The sequence below is a fragment of the Colobus angolensis genome, unplaced genomic scaffold (genome assembly GCF_000951035.1).
Source record: "Colobus angolensis palliatus isolate OR3802 unplaced genomic scaffold, Cang.pa_1.0 Scaffold177, whole genome shotgun sequence".
Taxonomy (NCBI): Eukaryota; Metazoa; Chordata; class Mammalia; order Primates; family Cercopithecidae; genus Colobus; species Colobus angolensis.
In genome coordinates, this window is record NW_012114899.1 from 4401723 (window position 1) to 4420013 (window position 18291).

An 18291-nucleotide genomic window follows, 5' to 3' on the forward strand; every position below is an offset into this window, starting at 1 on the left:
TTGATGGGTGCAGCACACCAACATGGCACAAGTATACATATGTAACAAACCTGCACGTTATGCACATGTACCCTAGAACTTAAAGTATAATAAAAAAATTAAAAAAAAAAAATAACTAGAGTGATGCATGAAAGTGACAAAATGCCGGCTTCTGGAAACTGCTCCAGCTCTTTAAATGATCACCATCAATATTTTGCTAAAATCAGCCTTGAAATTGTAGAGGTTTTTTGTTTGTTTGTTTTTGTTGTTTTGAGATAATCCTGGAAATCAATGTTCTATGGTTAATTAAATTTGGGAAACACTGAATAATATATTCTTCACCTTAGATTCAGATGGTGTTCCACCACACTAAAGGATTTCAGAAGTTCTGTTTTAAAGAAAACCATCTAATTTTGTTTAATAAAAATTTTCTGACCTTACTGGCTTATTATACTGTTTGTAATTTGTGAATATTATCATTTTGTAGATTTAGTGTTTTGTTAAGAACACTTGAGAGAAAAAAAAAAACAGATAATTTAATGTTGCCCTATGTCTTTTTAAATTAATTTGAATGAAAATCAGAGCACACTGGCAAACTTTATAATACATCTCCCTCTCTTAAGCTCTCCATATTCTCTCCTTACTTTATTTTTTCTTTGAATTAATAATCACTTATAATACTATTTGTTTAAGAACTTTTACATTTTTAATATTAACCCCCTCCTATTGGACCATTAACTTCCATGAGGACAGAGTCTATTTTGTACATTGTTCTACCTGTAGTGGCTAGAAGAGTAGTTAATACATAATAGATGCTCAGTACATATTTGTTGAATGAATTAATAAATAAATGAATGCAAAATAGTCACTGTGGGGGTGGGAGAGGTTAATAAATACAGCCACTCCCCTGTCTTCAAATAAAAGAATAAATAGAACCATAAAGAGAAAGTTTCAGAACAGAACAGGTTGAGAAATTATAGCTTTAGTCAGACATTCAAAGTTCAAGGAAAAAGGAAGTTTAGTTATTTTTAGGGAGGACCCATTATTAGCACAGTAATAATGAAGAAAGAAAGGCAATAAAAGTAAGATATTGATCACTTGCTACACTGCACAGGCAGCAATACCTAGTAATAGTTTGTCATTAAAAAGCTTAAAAAGGCCTTTATAATTTCCTTGCAAACTGCTTTGAAGCATTTACATTCAGTCATTTCTTAAATATTTACTATTAATTAATTTATTGCATGTATATTAACTATTTCTTGACTACCTACAATACGCTAGGCTATCTAACATACCAAAATGGAAAACAGAGGAGAACTTGTGAAGAATAGGTAAAACAAAGATTAATGTGAAAGACTGAGCTATGAACTTATTGCCAGAGGCCTGCAAATTCCCATGATTCTTAAAGTGATTAATATACAAACATTATATTTTTACTTATAATCATTAATTGTAAGTCTAATTTGACTATTTGGGGAATCATATAACATGCATGGCTTTTAACATGGATGTGACTCTTTTCAAAATTCACACTTATTTACAAATTTGAAATTCCTTCAGGATTAGTTAAGGTATGACCAACATGGAGTAAGGGTCATGGATGGTTCAGACAGTGGGGTGGATGAAGCTACTGTAGGCAATGATCACGACCAAAAGCTGAAAATTTCATGATGCATTAATTTTGAGGAAATGTCATTAAAATATTACCAAATGAGGAAATGGTCAAGGTTTCATTACTTAGACACTTAATATTTCTTAAGGGAAAAAAATCACTTGAGCTAACATAACTGGATTTTTAATTAAGTTCAGGGTACATGGTTACCAATTACATCTAAGATTGGCACAATTTTATTAGAAAACAATAGGCTAGATAGTAATATCAATTCAACCTGAAATTAGTCCAAATCTAAGTTTACTGGTTGATGGTGAGAACACAAACTAAAAGTCTACTCACCTTCTTCATTTCCTGAAACAATGGAGTACACAATACTTTGATTAATGGCAGCAGCAGAAATTACACCAACCATGGTTCCTTTGGTGGCAAGCTCACTTACTGGAGGAGGTCTGCAGGTTTAGAGAAGATGATGTATTTATGTTTAAGTATAATTTTGATGTAACTTTAGGTTCACAGAAAAATTGAGAGAAAGAGAAGAGATTTCTGATATACCCTTTGCCCTCACACATTCGTGGCCTCCTCCATGATCAAATCCCCCACCCGACTGCTACGTTTGTGATAACTGATGAACCTATGTTGACCCCATTATCATGAAAGTCCATTGTTCCCATGAGGGTGCATGTTGCTGTTGTACATTTTATGAGTTTGGACAAATGTGTAATGACATGTATCCACCTTCATGTAGTACCATATAGGGTATTCTCACTGTCCTGAAAATCCTCTGTGCCCTGTATATTCATCCCTCCCCTCAACTCAACCTCTGGCAACCACTGATCTTTGTAGTGTCTCTACGGTTTTGTCTTTTCCAGAATGTTGTATAGCTGGAATCACACAGTATATAACCTTTTCAGATCGCCTTCTTTCACTTAGTAATATGCATTTAATGTATCTCGACATCTATGGCTTGATTGCTTATTTCATTTTTAGCACTACATAATATTTCATAGTCTGAATGTACCCACCATTTATTTCCATAAATAAAAAAAATCTTGGTTGCTTCCAAGTCTTCCAAGTTTTGGCAATTATGACTAAAGCTGCTATAAACATCTGTGTGTAGGTTTTTGTGACTCTAAGTTTTCAACTCTTCTAGGTAAATACTAAGGAGCATGATTACTGGATTGTATAGTAAGACTGTTTAGTCTTTTAAGAAACTGCCAAACTCTCTTCCAAACTGACTGTACCATTTTGTATTCTCACTAGCAATGAATGAGAGTTCCTGTTGCTCCACATTCTAGCCAGCTTTTGGTATTATCAATAGTCTGGATTTCAGACATTCTAATAGGTGTGTGGTGGTATTTACTTATTTATTTATTTATTTTTATTATCCATTTTTATGACAGAGTTTTGAACTTAATAATAGAATGGACACAGTGGTTCTTCTAAGCTACATTATGCAATTACATTGTGCTTTCATTGAAAGCTTTTACAAAAAATCCTGAAATATAAATTTAGTCTGAAGTATAAATTGCATACAAGGCTTTACAAACATCTTGTCCAAATTGCTTTGTTTTTGCTATTGCCATCCACACACTTAATTGACTAGGTTATCTCAATGCAAAGCAATCTTTCTCACAGATACTCTAGCACCTAATGGTGGTCCATATAGTCACTGCATGAGCAATAACTGCTTCTTGCTGAAGAATAAGAACCAATCTGTATAATTTTTAAATGGAATGTATAGATATTTAATTTATTAGTTTATATATTTGCTTACTTATTTTACTGTCCTGCATGTTTTGTTTTGTTTTTGTCTTCTTTTGATAACATCCAAGTATTGTTTTTGATAATCTTGCCTCTTTCCTTCTCAGTACAAGTGCTTTGGGTAAGGCTTTGCCAATCCCCATAGCACATGCATAAACACATTAACCAACTCTGGTCAATGGGGGAACTTTATCCTTTGTTCAGTGTTCATGTGATGTATATGTCTCATGTAAATTCAATGGACATACTACATAAGATTACGACTTGACTAGATTCTTGCTAGCCAACTTTTTGGCTATATCCCTCACTGGATTTGATGATGTAAGCTGCCACATGAAGCAGTCCTCATGGCAATAAACTCAAGGTGATGGCTGACTAACAGCCAGCAAGGAACTGAGGCCCTTAGTACAACATGCCACAAGGAACTGATTTCTGCCAACAACCACATGAACTTGGAAGTGGATCTTTCCGTAGTTGAGCCTCAGATGAGACCCTAGCCCTATCTGACACCTTGATTAATAGACTATGCAAGTCCTTTTAAAAGGAGAGGACACAGCTAACCCGTGCCTGGATTCTTGACCTACAGGAAATTCAAAGCAATATATGTGTTGTTTTAACCCATTAAGTTCGTGGTAATATTATTATGCCACAATACAAAACTAATATTTGAACAATGGATTGTTAATTTATGACAGATTAAGATACATATTACTTATTAAAAGTTTAATACAAGAAAATATGTCAGTCATATTAGCGGATAATTTCCAAAAACTGAATTCCTATTTGTGGAAGTAGTCATTACTTAAATTGTTTACTTGTCTATCTTGTGTTACTATACAAGATAGAAGCTAAATTTCATACTTTCCATAATTCATCTCTTTGCTAATCCTTATACAGTATGGGAATATGACATCTGCAACTTATGCACCTTTAGCTTTAACATGAGAAAAATGCTATGTCGGGCCGGGTGCGGTGGCTCACACCTGTAATTCCAGCACTTTGGGAACCTGAGCTGGGTGAATCCCCTGAGGTCAGGAGTTTGCAACCAGCCTGACCAATATGGTAGAACCCAATCTCTACTAAAAATACAAAAATTAGCTGGTTGTGGTGGTGTGCTCCTGTAGTCCCAGCTACTTGGGAGGCTGAGACATGAGAATTGCTTGAACCCAGGAAGTGGAGGTTGCAATGAGCCGAAAACATGCCACTGCACTACATCCTGGGTGACAGAGTAAGATTAAGTCTTAAAAAAATAAATAAATAAAACACAGAAAAGAAAAATGATATGTCTTCTTTCAAATATTAAAAAATACATGTGTGCATTTTTGCTAACCTTAACTGACAATTAGGATAGAAATAATACTAAAAAAGAAGTAACTGGCATAATTTAAGAAGACATTTAAATCCTATGCATACCACTAAAAGCATTTAAAATTCTATTTGTTAGTAAATGTTTAAAAGAGATTTACTTCTAGACAAAATTTCTCCTCATTAACTTTTGTCTTATTTGTTCCAGTATATTTGTTCCTGTCAGAATTGAAACATACTATACAATCTTCTCCAGAAAAGAATTAAATGAACCTCCATGATAATGAGTATTAGATTACAAAATATCAATTATTTTCTATTCTTTGGCAGGATTAAAATTTACAATGTTGATAAAAAATAATATTTTTACTATTGTTTTACGTTGTGGAAAGTACCAGTTACTTGATGCGGGCAAACTGCATACCCTCTTTGGAGTCACATATGTCTTGAATACAAAATGATGGAGTTGGTATAAATCAGGATTCATTAAGCCAGATGGACAGAGAAGGTAGGAACATAACCAAATTGAATAAATGGGCTGAATATAAATTAATAGGGAGAGGAATGGAAGTTAGGAATGAGACAGTATGTAGCTACTGCACAATAATTCAAGTCTAGTGTGATTTGTCAATCAATAAAGGAAATTTACAATTTTGTTATACATTTGTGAACAACCAGTGGGGATTTATTTTTTTAAAGCATCAAATGACTACATTTGATGTATGGGCTGACACTTTATGATTTTTAAAGCAGATAAACTATCTCTAATGTCTTTTCTAGTTGTACCATTCTGAATCTGATATACTTTGAGCTATCATTCACTCTTCTTTCTGTTGAGTATAATCAAAATCTATTGCTCAATTTCAGAAGCAATGAATTATGGCCAAATGAAACATTTTTCAGAAGGTTTTTTTTAAAAAGATGTTTTCTCTGACTACTAAATTCATAAATCTTCAATTCATCCATTTATGAAGAAAAATGTGTCACTAGCTCTCTTCCAATTTAAGTTTTTCACACCTGATTTATAACAAATAATTCTTAGTGTCTGAAATGGAAGAATACTACCTTTCAAAGCTAAATTTACTGCCCATACAACTGACAAACTGCACTCTTAAAACAGATATACTTGAAACAGATAGCTTCAGTAATGGAACTGTACAGCTCACTGATATAGCTGGAGATAGATACCAACTAGATGGTCATTTTCCAAAGATTGCTAAGAGGATGCTAAAGGAAATGGTTATTTAGCAGATATGAACCTGGAACATGGGAGAGGCTAGTGGTTTCATGGTTTCATAATGGCCTTCAGGAAGGGCTTCCTCAAAGGCCCTTTCAAAAGGCTTGACCTGAATTGGGTTTGATGTCCTTGCATATCCATGATGGCAGTGTTGGTTCCTGTTTACTCCACAAGGGCAATGCTTCTAACTTTATTGGCCATTTTAAACAAAAGCTACAGGTTTTGACTAAAATTCCAAAATCACCTCAACTAATACTTAAATAGAATCCTAAATAATATTTTGATTTTAAAAACAGACTTATGAGAGTAATTTTAAATGTTTTTCCTCATTAATGTTACTATTTGCATTATCTTTACCTTCTAAATTTTATATGTAAAATAGCTGTGTATTTTAAAAATTAATAATTTTCTATTTCTAATAATAATGTTATTGAGAAATAAATTAAGATAAAAATACTGGCACTATGCCTACGCATTCAGTATTTATACTTTCTCCCAGAAAAGCTCAATGGTCTCAGAATTTTTTGTATTCTTATTTATTTTTTAATCGTCAAATATAAATTTTATATACTTATGGTGCATGACATGATGTTTTGAAATATGTACACACTGTAGAAAGGCTAAATTAAACTACCATCCTACCATTTTATTACCTCACATGTTTATTAGTGGTGAGAACATTTAAAATCTATTCCCTTAGCAATGTATAATATTGTACATTGTTTTTAACTATGGTCACCATGTTGTAAAACAAATCGCTTCAATTTATTCTTCTGGTCTAACAGAAATTTTGTATCCTTTGACCAATATCTCCCCAATTCTTCCCTTCCTACCCAACCCCAGGTAACCACTTTTTTATGCTCTACTTTCATGAGTTCAACATTTTTAGATTCCATATATATTAGCTTTATTAGATCATTATTAGAACATGGAGTTTTTTCCTCTGTGCCTGATGCATTTTAGTTAACATAATGTCCTTCAGATTTGAGACAAATGAATGTATTTGAGACAAAATAGAATACTAGTTAAAGTCTAGGTTCATTCACATTGTCCCAAATAAAAGAATTCCCTTCATTTTCAAGGCTGAGTAGTATTTCATTGTGTGTGTATACATATATATATATATCACATTTTCTTTATCCATTCATTTATTGATAGACACATTTTGTTTGATTCCATATCCTATTATGAATAATGCTGCAATAATCCTGGGAGTGCAGATATCTCTTCCACCAATAGCCTGATTTAGAAACGGACCAAGGACCAGAATAGATAGTTACCAAAGAAGACATGCAAATGACCAGTAAATATATGAAAAAATGTTCAGTGCCACTAATGATCAGGACAATAAAAGTTAAACCTACAATGAGATATCACTTCACATCTATTAGAGTAACTATTAAAAAATCCACTTCATGTAACTTGCGTTTGAATGTGTCTCTCACCAGGTTCAGGCACTGGTAGTACTGCAGCCCAGAATGCAGTGGAGGGGAGCGTTTGGGTTCCTGTTCCAGCTGGTTCACCTAGTGACACTATGTGCTATCTTCCACACAGTGAGTTCTCCCTTAGGATCAATTATTAGTGAACGTCCTTCACATTGACCTAAAATGTTTCTGTTTTTCATCTACTCATCTCACTTTTCACCTGAACCCCTGGTAACTAATGATCTTTTTACTGCCTCTATATGTTTACCTTTTCTAGAATGTCACAGAGATGAAATCATACAGTATGTAGATTTTTGGACTGGCTTCTTTCCTTATCAATATGCGCTTAAGTTTCCTCTATGTCTTTTGTAGTGTGACATCTCATTTCACTTTATTGCTGAATAATATTACATTGTATTGGATGTATCACAAATAATTGCACTTTCATAAGAAGAAAATTGATCAAAATAACTCCAAATCTGTTTTTTAAAAGTAAATCTTTGCAGATTAAATGCAAACCAAAAAAGTTAACTGCTTCGGAATTTACATGCACAATACTTACAATCTAACCTCATGAAAATATAAACTAATTTATACATGTCCTTTTTTTTTTTTTTTTTTTTTTTTTAAGATGGAATCTCACTCTATCACCCAGGCTGGAGTGCAGTGGCACGATCTCAGCTCACTGCAACCTGTGGCTCCCAGGTTCAAGCAATTCTCTGCCTCAGCCTCCCAAGTAGCTGGAATTACAGGTGCCCACCACGACACCTGGCTAATTTTTTGTATTTTTAGTAGAGACAAGGTTTCACTATCTTGGCCAGGCTGGTCTTGAACTCCTGACCTCGTGATCCACCCACCTCAGCCTCTCAAAGTGCAGGAGGATTACAAGTGTGAGTCACCGCACCCAGGCCATACATGTCCATTTAATATTTCTAAGTGTTTTTTGAAAATATAGATTACAATAAATCTTTCAATTAAGCACATTTTAAGTAATTTTCTGAATAATGACTATACTAGAATAACATAATTTGCAATGTCTAAATGTTACACCCAGTTTTTATGGTATAAATATAGATGAAACAATTACTGTACAATTTAAAATCTACTTTTATTGTTGAGTTCGAGAAGTAACAATAAAAGTAAATGTTGTATATGTTGAATAAAGCTTCTAATTATTTTAAAAGCCAGGCAATTTAGGATATAAAAGTGTTTGTAAATAGATGCTATAAAATTTCACTAAGATTCAATCTGGCTCTATTGCTTTCTTTGTACTGAGAGACAAATCTAATTTATTTTGACATGTTTGAGTCCAATATATTTGTAGATCAGTACCAATTAAGGTACTGTTTTTACATCTACTATGAGGGAATTTAATGAAAATGGGAAGGGAAGAATAAAAAAAAAATACCCGCTAGAACTCCGATTATTTGTAACCTTGGAGTAATTGCATCAGAGTGATCTAATTTTGCATATTTAAGTAAGAAAAACAGTTTTAAAAAGACATGAATCAGGAGAGAGATGCAGTTCTCCCAGAATTCTTACGATGGATTTTAGACAAGAAAATTAATTAAGGGCCAAAAAGCTAGACACTGCTTTTTACATATGTTCCAAAGAATGCTTGCTTCCTGTCATTAAGAGTTTTGCTTCTATTCAGTTCCTTAAAGAATCTTCATCTTGAGGATATAAAAACAGAAGTATAAACAATTTATCCAAACATTTGAAAGCAGAAACTACAATCTAAGATGTTTGTTTTTGCCTTTGCTTAAATTATTATATTGTTCTCATTAAGATAGTGTGTTCTAATCTCTCATAGCCATTGGTTCTTAAAGCTTAAATTCATAAGAATATGCTGGATAAATTTTTTAAACATACTAAAGTACAGAAGATATCTGATTTGTGATGGTTTGACTTGCAATTTTTGACTTTACTATTGTATGAATGTGATATACATTCAGTATGCTCCTCAACTTACAATGGGCTTAGGTCCTGATAAACACATCCCTATTTGTCTATTGCCTTACCTTAATTATTATAGAGGGCTCTTCTTACTCTCAAAAGTGTCCTGCTTTGGACAATAAATTGTATGGTTTTATCTATGCTGGAAACTATATGGATATATTAAAGTAGCAAATTTATTCCTCTCGCTTGAAAATGTACAATTTTTTTTTTTTTTTTAGTGAGACCGAGTGTACAGGTAATCATAATTCTGTTTTGAATTATACACTATTTGACATTAACATAGTGATTTCTGCTTTCCCTTGTTTGTAATTGCCTGATATATATTTTCTGTTCACTCTATTTTTGTGCATGTGATTTTGGTTTAAGTACATTACCTAATGGCATGAAACCATGTGTGAAAAATTTACCAGAAGTAAAAAGCATTCTCAGAAGATTAAGTAAATAGCACAGCAATTAAGCACCGAAGGAGTTGGGAGACGAACGACTTACCCATTATAAATTGGTTATAAAAATTTCATGATTTTGAATCAAGATTTAAATAGTGTAAAATTCTACTTTCCATGGAGATTGTGGAAGCACAAAGTGATTTCCATAAAGAGGCTATGCATATGTCATTTGCCTGTTTAACACCATTCAATGTCTTCAGTTTTCTCTGTGATAATTAACAAAGTTTTTAATATGGCTCAGTAAATCCCTTCACAATCCAACTCTCCCTATTTCTCCAGACTCATCACCATAGGATTCCATTTAGTATGTTATTTTTGTCTCAAATATGTTTGCATTGATCACTAATAAAATAAAATTAATGTATCCTACTATATGTTTCACTTGGATCGAAATTTCCCATAGATACAATAGAGTGAAATAATGGGACCTATAAAATCACTCTTTGTATTGAAAAGTTTGTGGTAAATTCTAAACAGTGGATGTAAAGTGAACTGTTTGGACCTGAGTACTTCGTTGATGGAAGACTTGCTTCACTCTGCTACATGAGCAAATGCCAAAATGTGTACAACCTTGGAAATGTGAAAGAGAAATTAAATTCCATATGGGTACACAGAGAGCCTATGAAAACTGTAATGAAAGATTGTCAGAATCATTCCATCAATAGCTAAATGGGAAAAACCTATTATGTTTGAGGCAAGGTTTTAATAGTGCCATAAAAAGACAGGAAAGGCTATCTTCAGGTAAAGTCAGCTCTTATATTGGACAACAAATCTAAATTAAAATAGAAAACAATTTTAGCAATCAAGTTATGCTCTCTGCATGTGTATTTGTTTTATATTATTTTATAGTCTTCAGATAGCTTTCATTAACTTATTTGCACTCAAGACAAATCATTCTTTCCAAACTATTGTTCATCTTATTAAAATCTTCTCTCAAAAGCTCTAAGTCCAAACTTGGAAGGTTTTATAAGAATGATAGCCTGGGCAATACAGCAAGACTCTGTCACTACAAAATAATTTTTAAAAAATTTAGCTAGACATGGTGGCATGCACCTAAAGTCATAGCTACTTAATAGGATGAGGGTTAAGATGGAAGACTGCTTGCAGTGAGCTATGACCGAGCCATGGCACTTCAGCCTGGAAGACAGAATGAGATCCTGCCTCTAAAAAGAAAAAAAAATGATGGCTATGTTCCTCAACATAAGGTAATTTTAATTCTCTTTATGATGAAATGTTAACAAGAACTGCTCACTTGCTATTTCTTTGGCCACTGTGATAAGATTATTTGCATTTTCATAGTTTACAAAGATGAATGCCTTGATTATAAATTATACTTTTTCTGCTTTGTATATCAAGAAGTAAAATGTTAATCCTTTGTTAAATATACTCTAATTTTATTCTTTAATATAATGAATATTGTTTCTTGAGAAATTTATTTTAAATATAAATTGTATACAACTTTCAACCTGTCATTTATTACAAAATTAATTCATGTGAATCAACCAACTACCAATGTTTTATTTTAACAGAGAAAGTGATAAGATTATCTTTTGAAGGAGTTAAAATTTTTCAAAATTTCAGAATGTTCACATGTATAACATCCTGATTTTGAATTTGATATATTAAATTTTAATAATATAAATTGAAATATTTTAATAATATAAATTGAAATATTTTTTTCTTACAATATTTTTTCTGAGTTTAGCAATATAACAACTTAAGAGGTTAACAAATATAACTTAGGAATATTTGCCCTTATTTTTATAATATATATGCCAGTATAAATTTTGAATTTAGGTTGTTATGGAAATTACACTTGAAAATATTCAAATCTTAAAAATTAACATGAATGTGACATTAAATCATGCAATGGTTAACATTAAATTTGATACATTTCCATTTTTAAATAAATAACAAAGGCCTATCTATATAGGTGACATATATCTTTGAAAATTTTGCAATTAATTGTATTTGGCAATTTTTTTGATAAATTGTGTAACATACTGCTTTTCCCACTCAAAATCAATATTCACATTTAGATTCTATGATCTATTCCAGACGTGTTGACCTTTTCACGATATTTGCTTTTAAAACTGATGACAAGTGAATTTCAGTGTGTGTAAGTCTTAGTCCATCATCCTGAGATGAAGGTCAAATGTCATTCTCATTCTTCAGAAGGCTAACTTACTTCACCCACAGGAGTCAATGTAATCTCAAGTAATATGTGTTTGAACTACTATTAGGATTTTGCTATTTCTGTAGGGTTTAAATGAAAGATACATAAAAGGAATTTACTGACTCTGACAGTGTAACTAATTTCCAAAATCTCTAAATAGATAATTGACTGAAAACCCCTTAACAAATATGAACATGCAGTGACAATAAGAGTATGCCTCTCAGATCTGTAACTACAGGAAGCACAATTGGTCAAAGTCACAGTTTCTGTGTTCTGAAATCTGTTTATGTTTGTATGAAGGACATATTTCCTAAAGGCTGCCTAAGGAGTCAAGTATTGAATGGTTGACTTATTAAGCCAACTAAATGATCTCTATAGTCTATTTCATTCATTGTATAATGTGAATTTGAGAATATAATTTTTATAGATAAGATTAACATTTTTCTCAATTTCTAATGAAAAACAAATTATAAAAAATTATTTAAACAAAGATATGTAATTGTAAATAGATATGAAGAAACTACCCAATCACTTGAATGGTTAAAAAATCAAAGTTTAAATTTGGAATGTTTATGTGTAATAGGGGATATTACTTGGACTTAATTCATTGCCCGCCCCCCCCACCAAAAAAAATGAAACTAGTTGGAGATAATTTTGAGAAAGAGTGATGGAGGATGTTTCAACAATAAAGAATGAAGAAATGCCATTAGCTTGTTAAGAACTCTTTGTTTAGCTCTTTGTTTCAGGGAAAGGTAGTAGAGGAAGAAGGAAGAATGATCACATGGGGCATGCAAACACTAATATCATTGTTGTATCTTTGTCAAAAATAGAAACTGAAGGAATGAAATAAAAGAGGAACAATGTGGAAGATTTGTTACAATTTGAGATTTTTGGTTGTGTGTATGCTTCTAAAATATACAAACATTTGTCTACAGTTGTAGAAAATGTCACAGAATCCTTGGGGTGTAGCTTTTCCAGTAGGAAGCCTCTGTGGCAGGTGGCACCTTTGCATGAATTCTGCTCAAGCCCACTGGGCTTGTTTCACCCACTCAGCCTGGCAGGCTTCACTTGGATTCTTCTACCAGCGTAGATCCCATGCCTGCCAAGGGCGAGCCAGGCACAGAGCAGTGAGGTGGGGATGAGTGAGTGAGTGTGGGGTCCACCACTGTGCACAGCCATGCACGCTGGCTACTGTGGTGGGAAGGGCAGCTCCAGGAGCCAGCACAGATGCCAGCTCCATGCAAGCCTGTGGCTGGATCTGGTGCACCACAAGCAGCTTCCACTGAGGGCATGCATATCTGAATGAGGGGAAGGTGGTGGCACCTGGTAGCTTGGCGACAACAGAAACCAGAGTCCCAAAGAGGGTATCATAGGCCTGGCTCAGGGAGCCCCTAGGTCTGGGATCACTAAAAGGCCACTTTGCTTTTCTTCTGTCCTTCTCATCATCTACAATGTGGCAAGCAGGGAGACATGTGTCAGCCCTACTGGTGTTACTGCTCTTTCAGTCCTATTCAGCATGTCCCAAGTTCTTGTCCCACATCCAGGAAGAATTAGGTATGTGGCCAGCTGAAGAGGGAGCAATGCAAAGAGGTGCTTCATTGAGCAACAGTATTTCTCTCAGGAGACCTGAAATGGGTAGCTCCTAGATGCAGGCAGCCTGTCCTGATGTCTGCAGCCCTCAGTGGAGAGGAGCCCCAGAGTGGGTAGCTCCTATCCTCAAGCAGGTTGTCCTGATGTCTGCCTGAGTCTGGGGTTTTTATGTACTTCAGAAGGGAGAAAGTGATTGCAGATTGGTCCACGGGCAGCCATAGGCAGCCTGGAAAAAGCACCATAAGTTCTCACTCCAGTCCAGGGAACTGGCAGGCTGGGTGCCAGACTTCAGGCAATCCTTGGCTAGAAGGTGAGGTTTCATCAGACCCATGCCTTTCACCCAGGAGCCTGTCTGCCTTCTGCTGCCATTCATGGCACCCAGGCCATTTGTGCCCAAGAGGTGACTGCAGGCCTGCTCCAGGACACCCTCAGTCCCACCTTGGTTTCTCTCCCATGCTCACTGGTGCCCAAAGTGCAGAAGGGGCTGAGGTGGCAAGGGGCTTGTGTGTCAGCACTATCATGAGTGCGTGCACACCCAGCCAGGTGGTGACAATGCTCGGGGCTTGATCACAGCTTTGCTCCGAAATTGGAGCAGGCCTCGGAAGCAGCGAGAGGCCAGGCATTGGGAGAACACACTTTGAGACTGTAGCAGGAGCAGGACCCAGGTCCATAGTCTCGGATGTGACCTCTGGGCTCTGGGGCCCACCAACTCAGAAATGTGTGGGGCCCCTGCCTGTTCCCAGCTCTCACTGACCCTGCAGAGTGCACAGCCCCAGCTGCGCTTCCCTGGTTGCAGCCAGCGTCTTTGCAGCAAATGCTCCAGGTAGGTCGCTGCTGTCATCAAAAGGAATAGTACACAGCATGAAGAGTTATATATTTCAAAAGTTTTAAGAAGAACTCATTGTTTTCTGGATAGAACAGATGTTCATTAATGACAAATGAAGCATACAATGTCTTGATCCTCCATTTCACCTAAGTGACTCCATAAAAGATTGATGTGAAAAGGTCAAGAAATTAACAAAATGAGTCTATTTCAATTACTATAACAACTCTACAAAGCAAAGAGAATCAAGTGTATAGTAATTCTTATCTACTATAACTCTGGCCATTATAAAAGTAAACATATATCTCTATGGGGCAATTGTCTTCCCATTATGTGATTACTCCTACCCTTGATTATTTGAAGTCAGCCATCAGGAAATAACATACAGTTCACAGGATTTGAAAAACAAAAACAAAAACAAAAACAAAACAAAACAAAACAAAACTCAAATCTTTTTCCAATACATATAAAATATCTTATTATTATAAATTATAAACCAGACAAACATCATTTTTCTTAAGAAATGTGTTTTTAAATAACGACAACCTACTTTATTGTGTATAGGGCTGTCTTTGTAAAATTTTTGAATGATTTTCAAACTTCATTATTTCTTTTTCAAAGGAGCTAGCAGAAAGTAAAGATTCTTTTTTTTTTGAGACAGAGTCTCAATAAAGCTCTGTCATCCAGGCTGGAGTGCAGTGGCACAATCTTGGCTCACTGCAAACTCTGCCTCCTGGGTTCACACCATTCTTCTGCCTCAGTCTCATGAGTAGCTGGGACTACAGGCACCCGCCACCAGCCTGGCTAATTTTTTTTGTATTTTCAGTAGAGACAGAGTTTCACCATGTTAGCCAGGATCGTCTCGATCTCCTGACCTTGTCATCCATTCATCTTGGCCTCCGAAAGTGCTAGGATTACAGGCATGAGCACCACCATGCCCAGCTGTAAAGAAGTTTTTAAATATGGAAATGAAACAGAGGCATACCATAATTAACTATGTGGAAGGAGGGGTTGACTTTTTATTATGTTGTTACTTTTACATAAGTCAGAAAACCTATTAATTATCTGTCATCAAAACTTTGCAGGCAAACCAGTAGGATTTTTCTTTAGCAAATATTAAAGTACTTACTATGGTGTTTATTACTTGTGCCTATTATTTTATTCTTTTGCAATTTTAGAAGAAGATAATGATAGATCTATTGTTATATTCCAGCAACTAAGCAATTACCAACAGAACAACATAAAAGTGCTTTCAATTCTAAAAAAGAACAATGGATTTTGTTTCTCTGTCTAGCTAGAATTGGTATATTGAAAAATGTTCTGCCAAATAGTAAATGCAACCTCTCAAACATTTTTCATGGTCTTCACCATGCTAGTTTTCAGCTCATAACTCAAATTTACACTTTGCCATTACGCTTTCATTTTTATTTTCTTTTTATTTTACTTTTGTGACCAAGACACTGAAACTTCTCAGAAAACTGGAGAAGGTAATTCGTTGTATCAAATATCCAGTCTTTAGCTTGAAATTCAGAAAGGTTTGGCTTGGAATATGTAATATTAATACTCATTAAACTGAAAGTACCAAAAATACAGATTTTTAAAACCAACCAGAAATGTTAATCTGAGATTTGCTTTGAATTCAAAAAATAAATATTCATTTTTTTGTTATTTTAAGAACTATTTACTTCATTAATACATATTTAAATGTAAAAATGCTTCTACTCTATTATATCATCAGCTCATGTACCCCATTGTGCATTCTAACTAAGTCATTTTAAAATCACTGTGGCAATTAAAATCTATAAATCTATAAATTGTTTACAATCACATGTTTAATGTGCAAGGTCTTCACCTACACCATTTCCTCTTTTTCCTCAACAATTGAGGTAGAACTAGGACACAGTTGCCGAGCAAGGAACAGCATTCCTCTCCCCTTGTTAGAGCTAAATGTAGACCTGTACCTGGATTCTCACAACGAAATATGAACTGAACTGAAATGAGGTGAAATCAATTCTCACCTCACTTGATTAAGGAAATCTCTAGATGTGGACTTCTATCTCCTTTCCCCTTTCCCCTGACTAAAATGGTAATAACGAGTTATTTTGAAACAGAATGTTGAAGATGGTCACCCCTGAGTTGTCCCAGGTCCCTGAACTCTAAACCATTGAAATTTGGTGGTTTCCTATTACAGTGGCCTAAACTAGCCCTAACTCAATCTGATTACCCTGAAATTTAATGATTTAATGACTATCTAATAGAAATAAGTCAATGTGACAGGATGGGGAGGTATGGTTCATTGATTCAGTTAAATATTCTATGATAAATAGATATTTTATCTTTAAAATCTCTCTTTTATACCTAATCATTTGTTAAATGCTATTTTTTTCTATGGAATTCAAACACAAGTATTGGAATGAAGACATTCCTGAGATGTAATAACCATGTGTGTACCTCAGCTTACAGTGCCAGATTACTGCTTTCCATCTGTAACACATTACCTTCTCTTACACCCTACAAGGAACTTAAATCCTGAGCTATCATTTTTATGTTTCCCCCAAATTTGATCACAAGAGGTAGAAGGTTTTTCACTAGGAGTAATCCCAACACAAAGGACCATCCTAATGATCAATAATTAATCATGTCATTTAGCATCTCTGGGAATTATGTGCATCCAGTTGATGCAGTAAAATGAATTTGAAAACATTAGAGAGGGAATGAGGCATATGATGTTGGCAGAAACCATTATGTGCTTCACTATTTTTTCATTAAGAAAGGAAAGTGTGTTGGCCTCCAAAGCAACCTGAAATGGCACAGGCATATTGCCAAAGCTAGCAATTGAATATATTAAAAGAAAATATCATACAGAAATAAAAATATTCCACCATGAATATTGTTTTTAAAATGTCAAGCTGGGAAATATTGCAACATGAATGAGAATGACTTTTAAATATGATTAATTAATTATGTGATTATGTGATTAGCTTTTGGAAACTAGTAAAACTAGTAAAATGTTGAACAACTTATATTAGTTGAAACAACAGTAGCTAATGGGACTAAGCCTTCTAAGGAAATGATGCAGACCACTTAGTTCCATATTTTTTTGGCCAGAAAACAGTCAAATGGCAGAATTCAGAATTCACCCCTAGTTAATAAGGAGAGGAAATGTAATCCAGCTATATGCCCATGAGAAAAAGGATTTAAGAGGCATCCAGATACTGCTATCTATGTATTTCCTCAATGATCTTCAAAAGGAATGAAGAGATAATTGAAGATGATAAACATTAGACTTATGTTTCTTTACAGTTCAGTTAGAATTTTGGTTCAAATTTAGACCTATATAAACATAATTATATTCAATTACTTGCATTTATCTAAAAAGTAGTCTCCTTGTTCACATTTGGTATAACATTTATTTTTCAAATTTTCTGGTTATTTGATAAAAAATTAATCCTTTTAAGTATTCAAGTACTACTAAATGCATTATGACCAAAATACTGATTCTTAGAATCTCTGGGAGTTATGTGTGTACAATTGTGCATATTATTAATACACAGTAGGATGCAACAAGATTACCAAATTATCGTTATAATTCAGAATACCAAATGAACTGGGATAATCAAGGGCAATTTTGTAATTGTTAGAAAAGTTCTGAAAGATCAAAATTCTCCCACATGTATCTATGTGACTTGTTAATTTTAGTACCACACAATTGGCTAATTTTTGTTCTCTAAGTTAACAGCAACTTTATTAAGAGAATCTATTTGAAGTTAATAGTTTTATGCAGAGATGGTACAAAATGGTAAATTACACGTTGAACAACACATTTGTATTTTTAAAACACAGCATTAAGCAAAGATACTTAATAAAGAGAGCTAAATGAGCAATGCCCTGCTTCAATTTATGACCTTGGCCTGGATATTTTAGCTAAAAGAGAAGTCTAGAGGCATATTTCTATTAACAAGGAAATGAGTTCTAA

The 18291-nt window shown here is 34.3% G+C and overlaps 1 protein-coding gene across 14 annotated transcripts in view; it reads right to left on the bottom strand.

Annotated features, from left to right (window-relative positions):
• The window catches only part of PCDH15 (protocadherin-related 15), a 1021780-nt gene that overhangs the window by 134637 nt on the left and 868852 nt on the right, over positions 1-18291 (bottom strand). For all 14 annotated transcript variants that reach the window (XM_011938778.1, XM_011938777.1, XM_011938779.1 and 11 more), the window contains one exon: positions 1934-2043. In XM_011938778.1, the coding sequence (XP_011794168.1) occupies positions 1934-2043 (110 nt within the window). The remainder of the gene's footprint in view (positions 1-1933; positions 2044-18291) is intronic.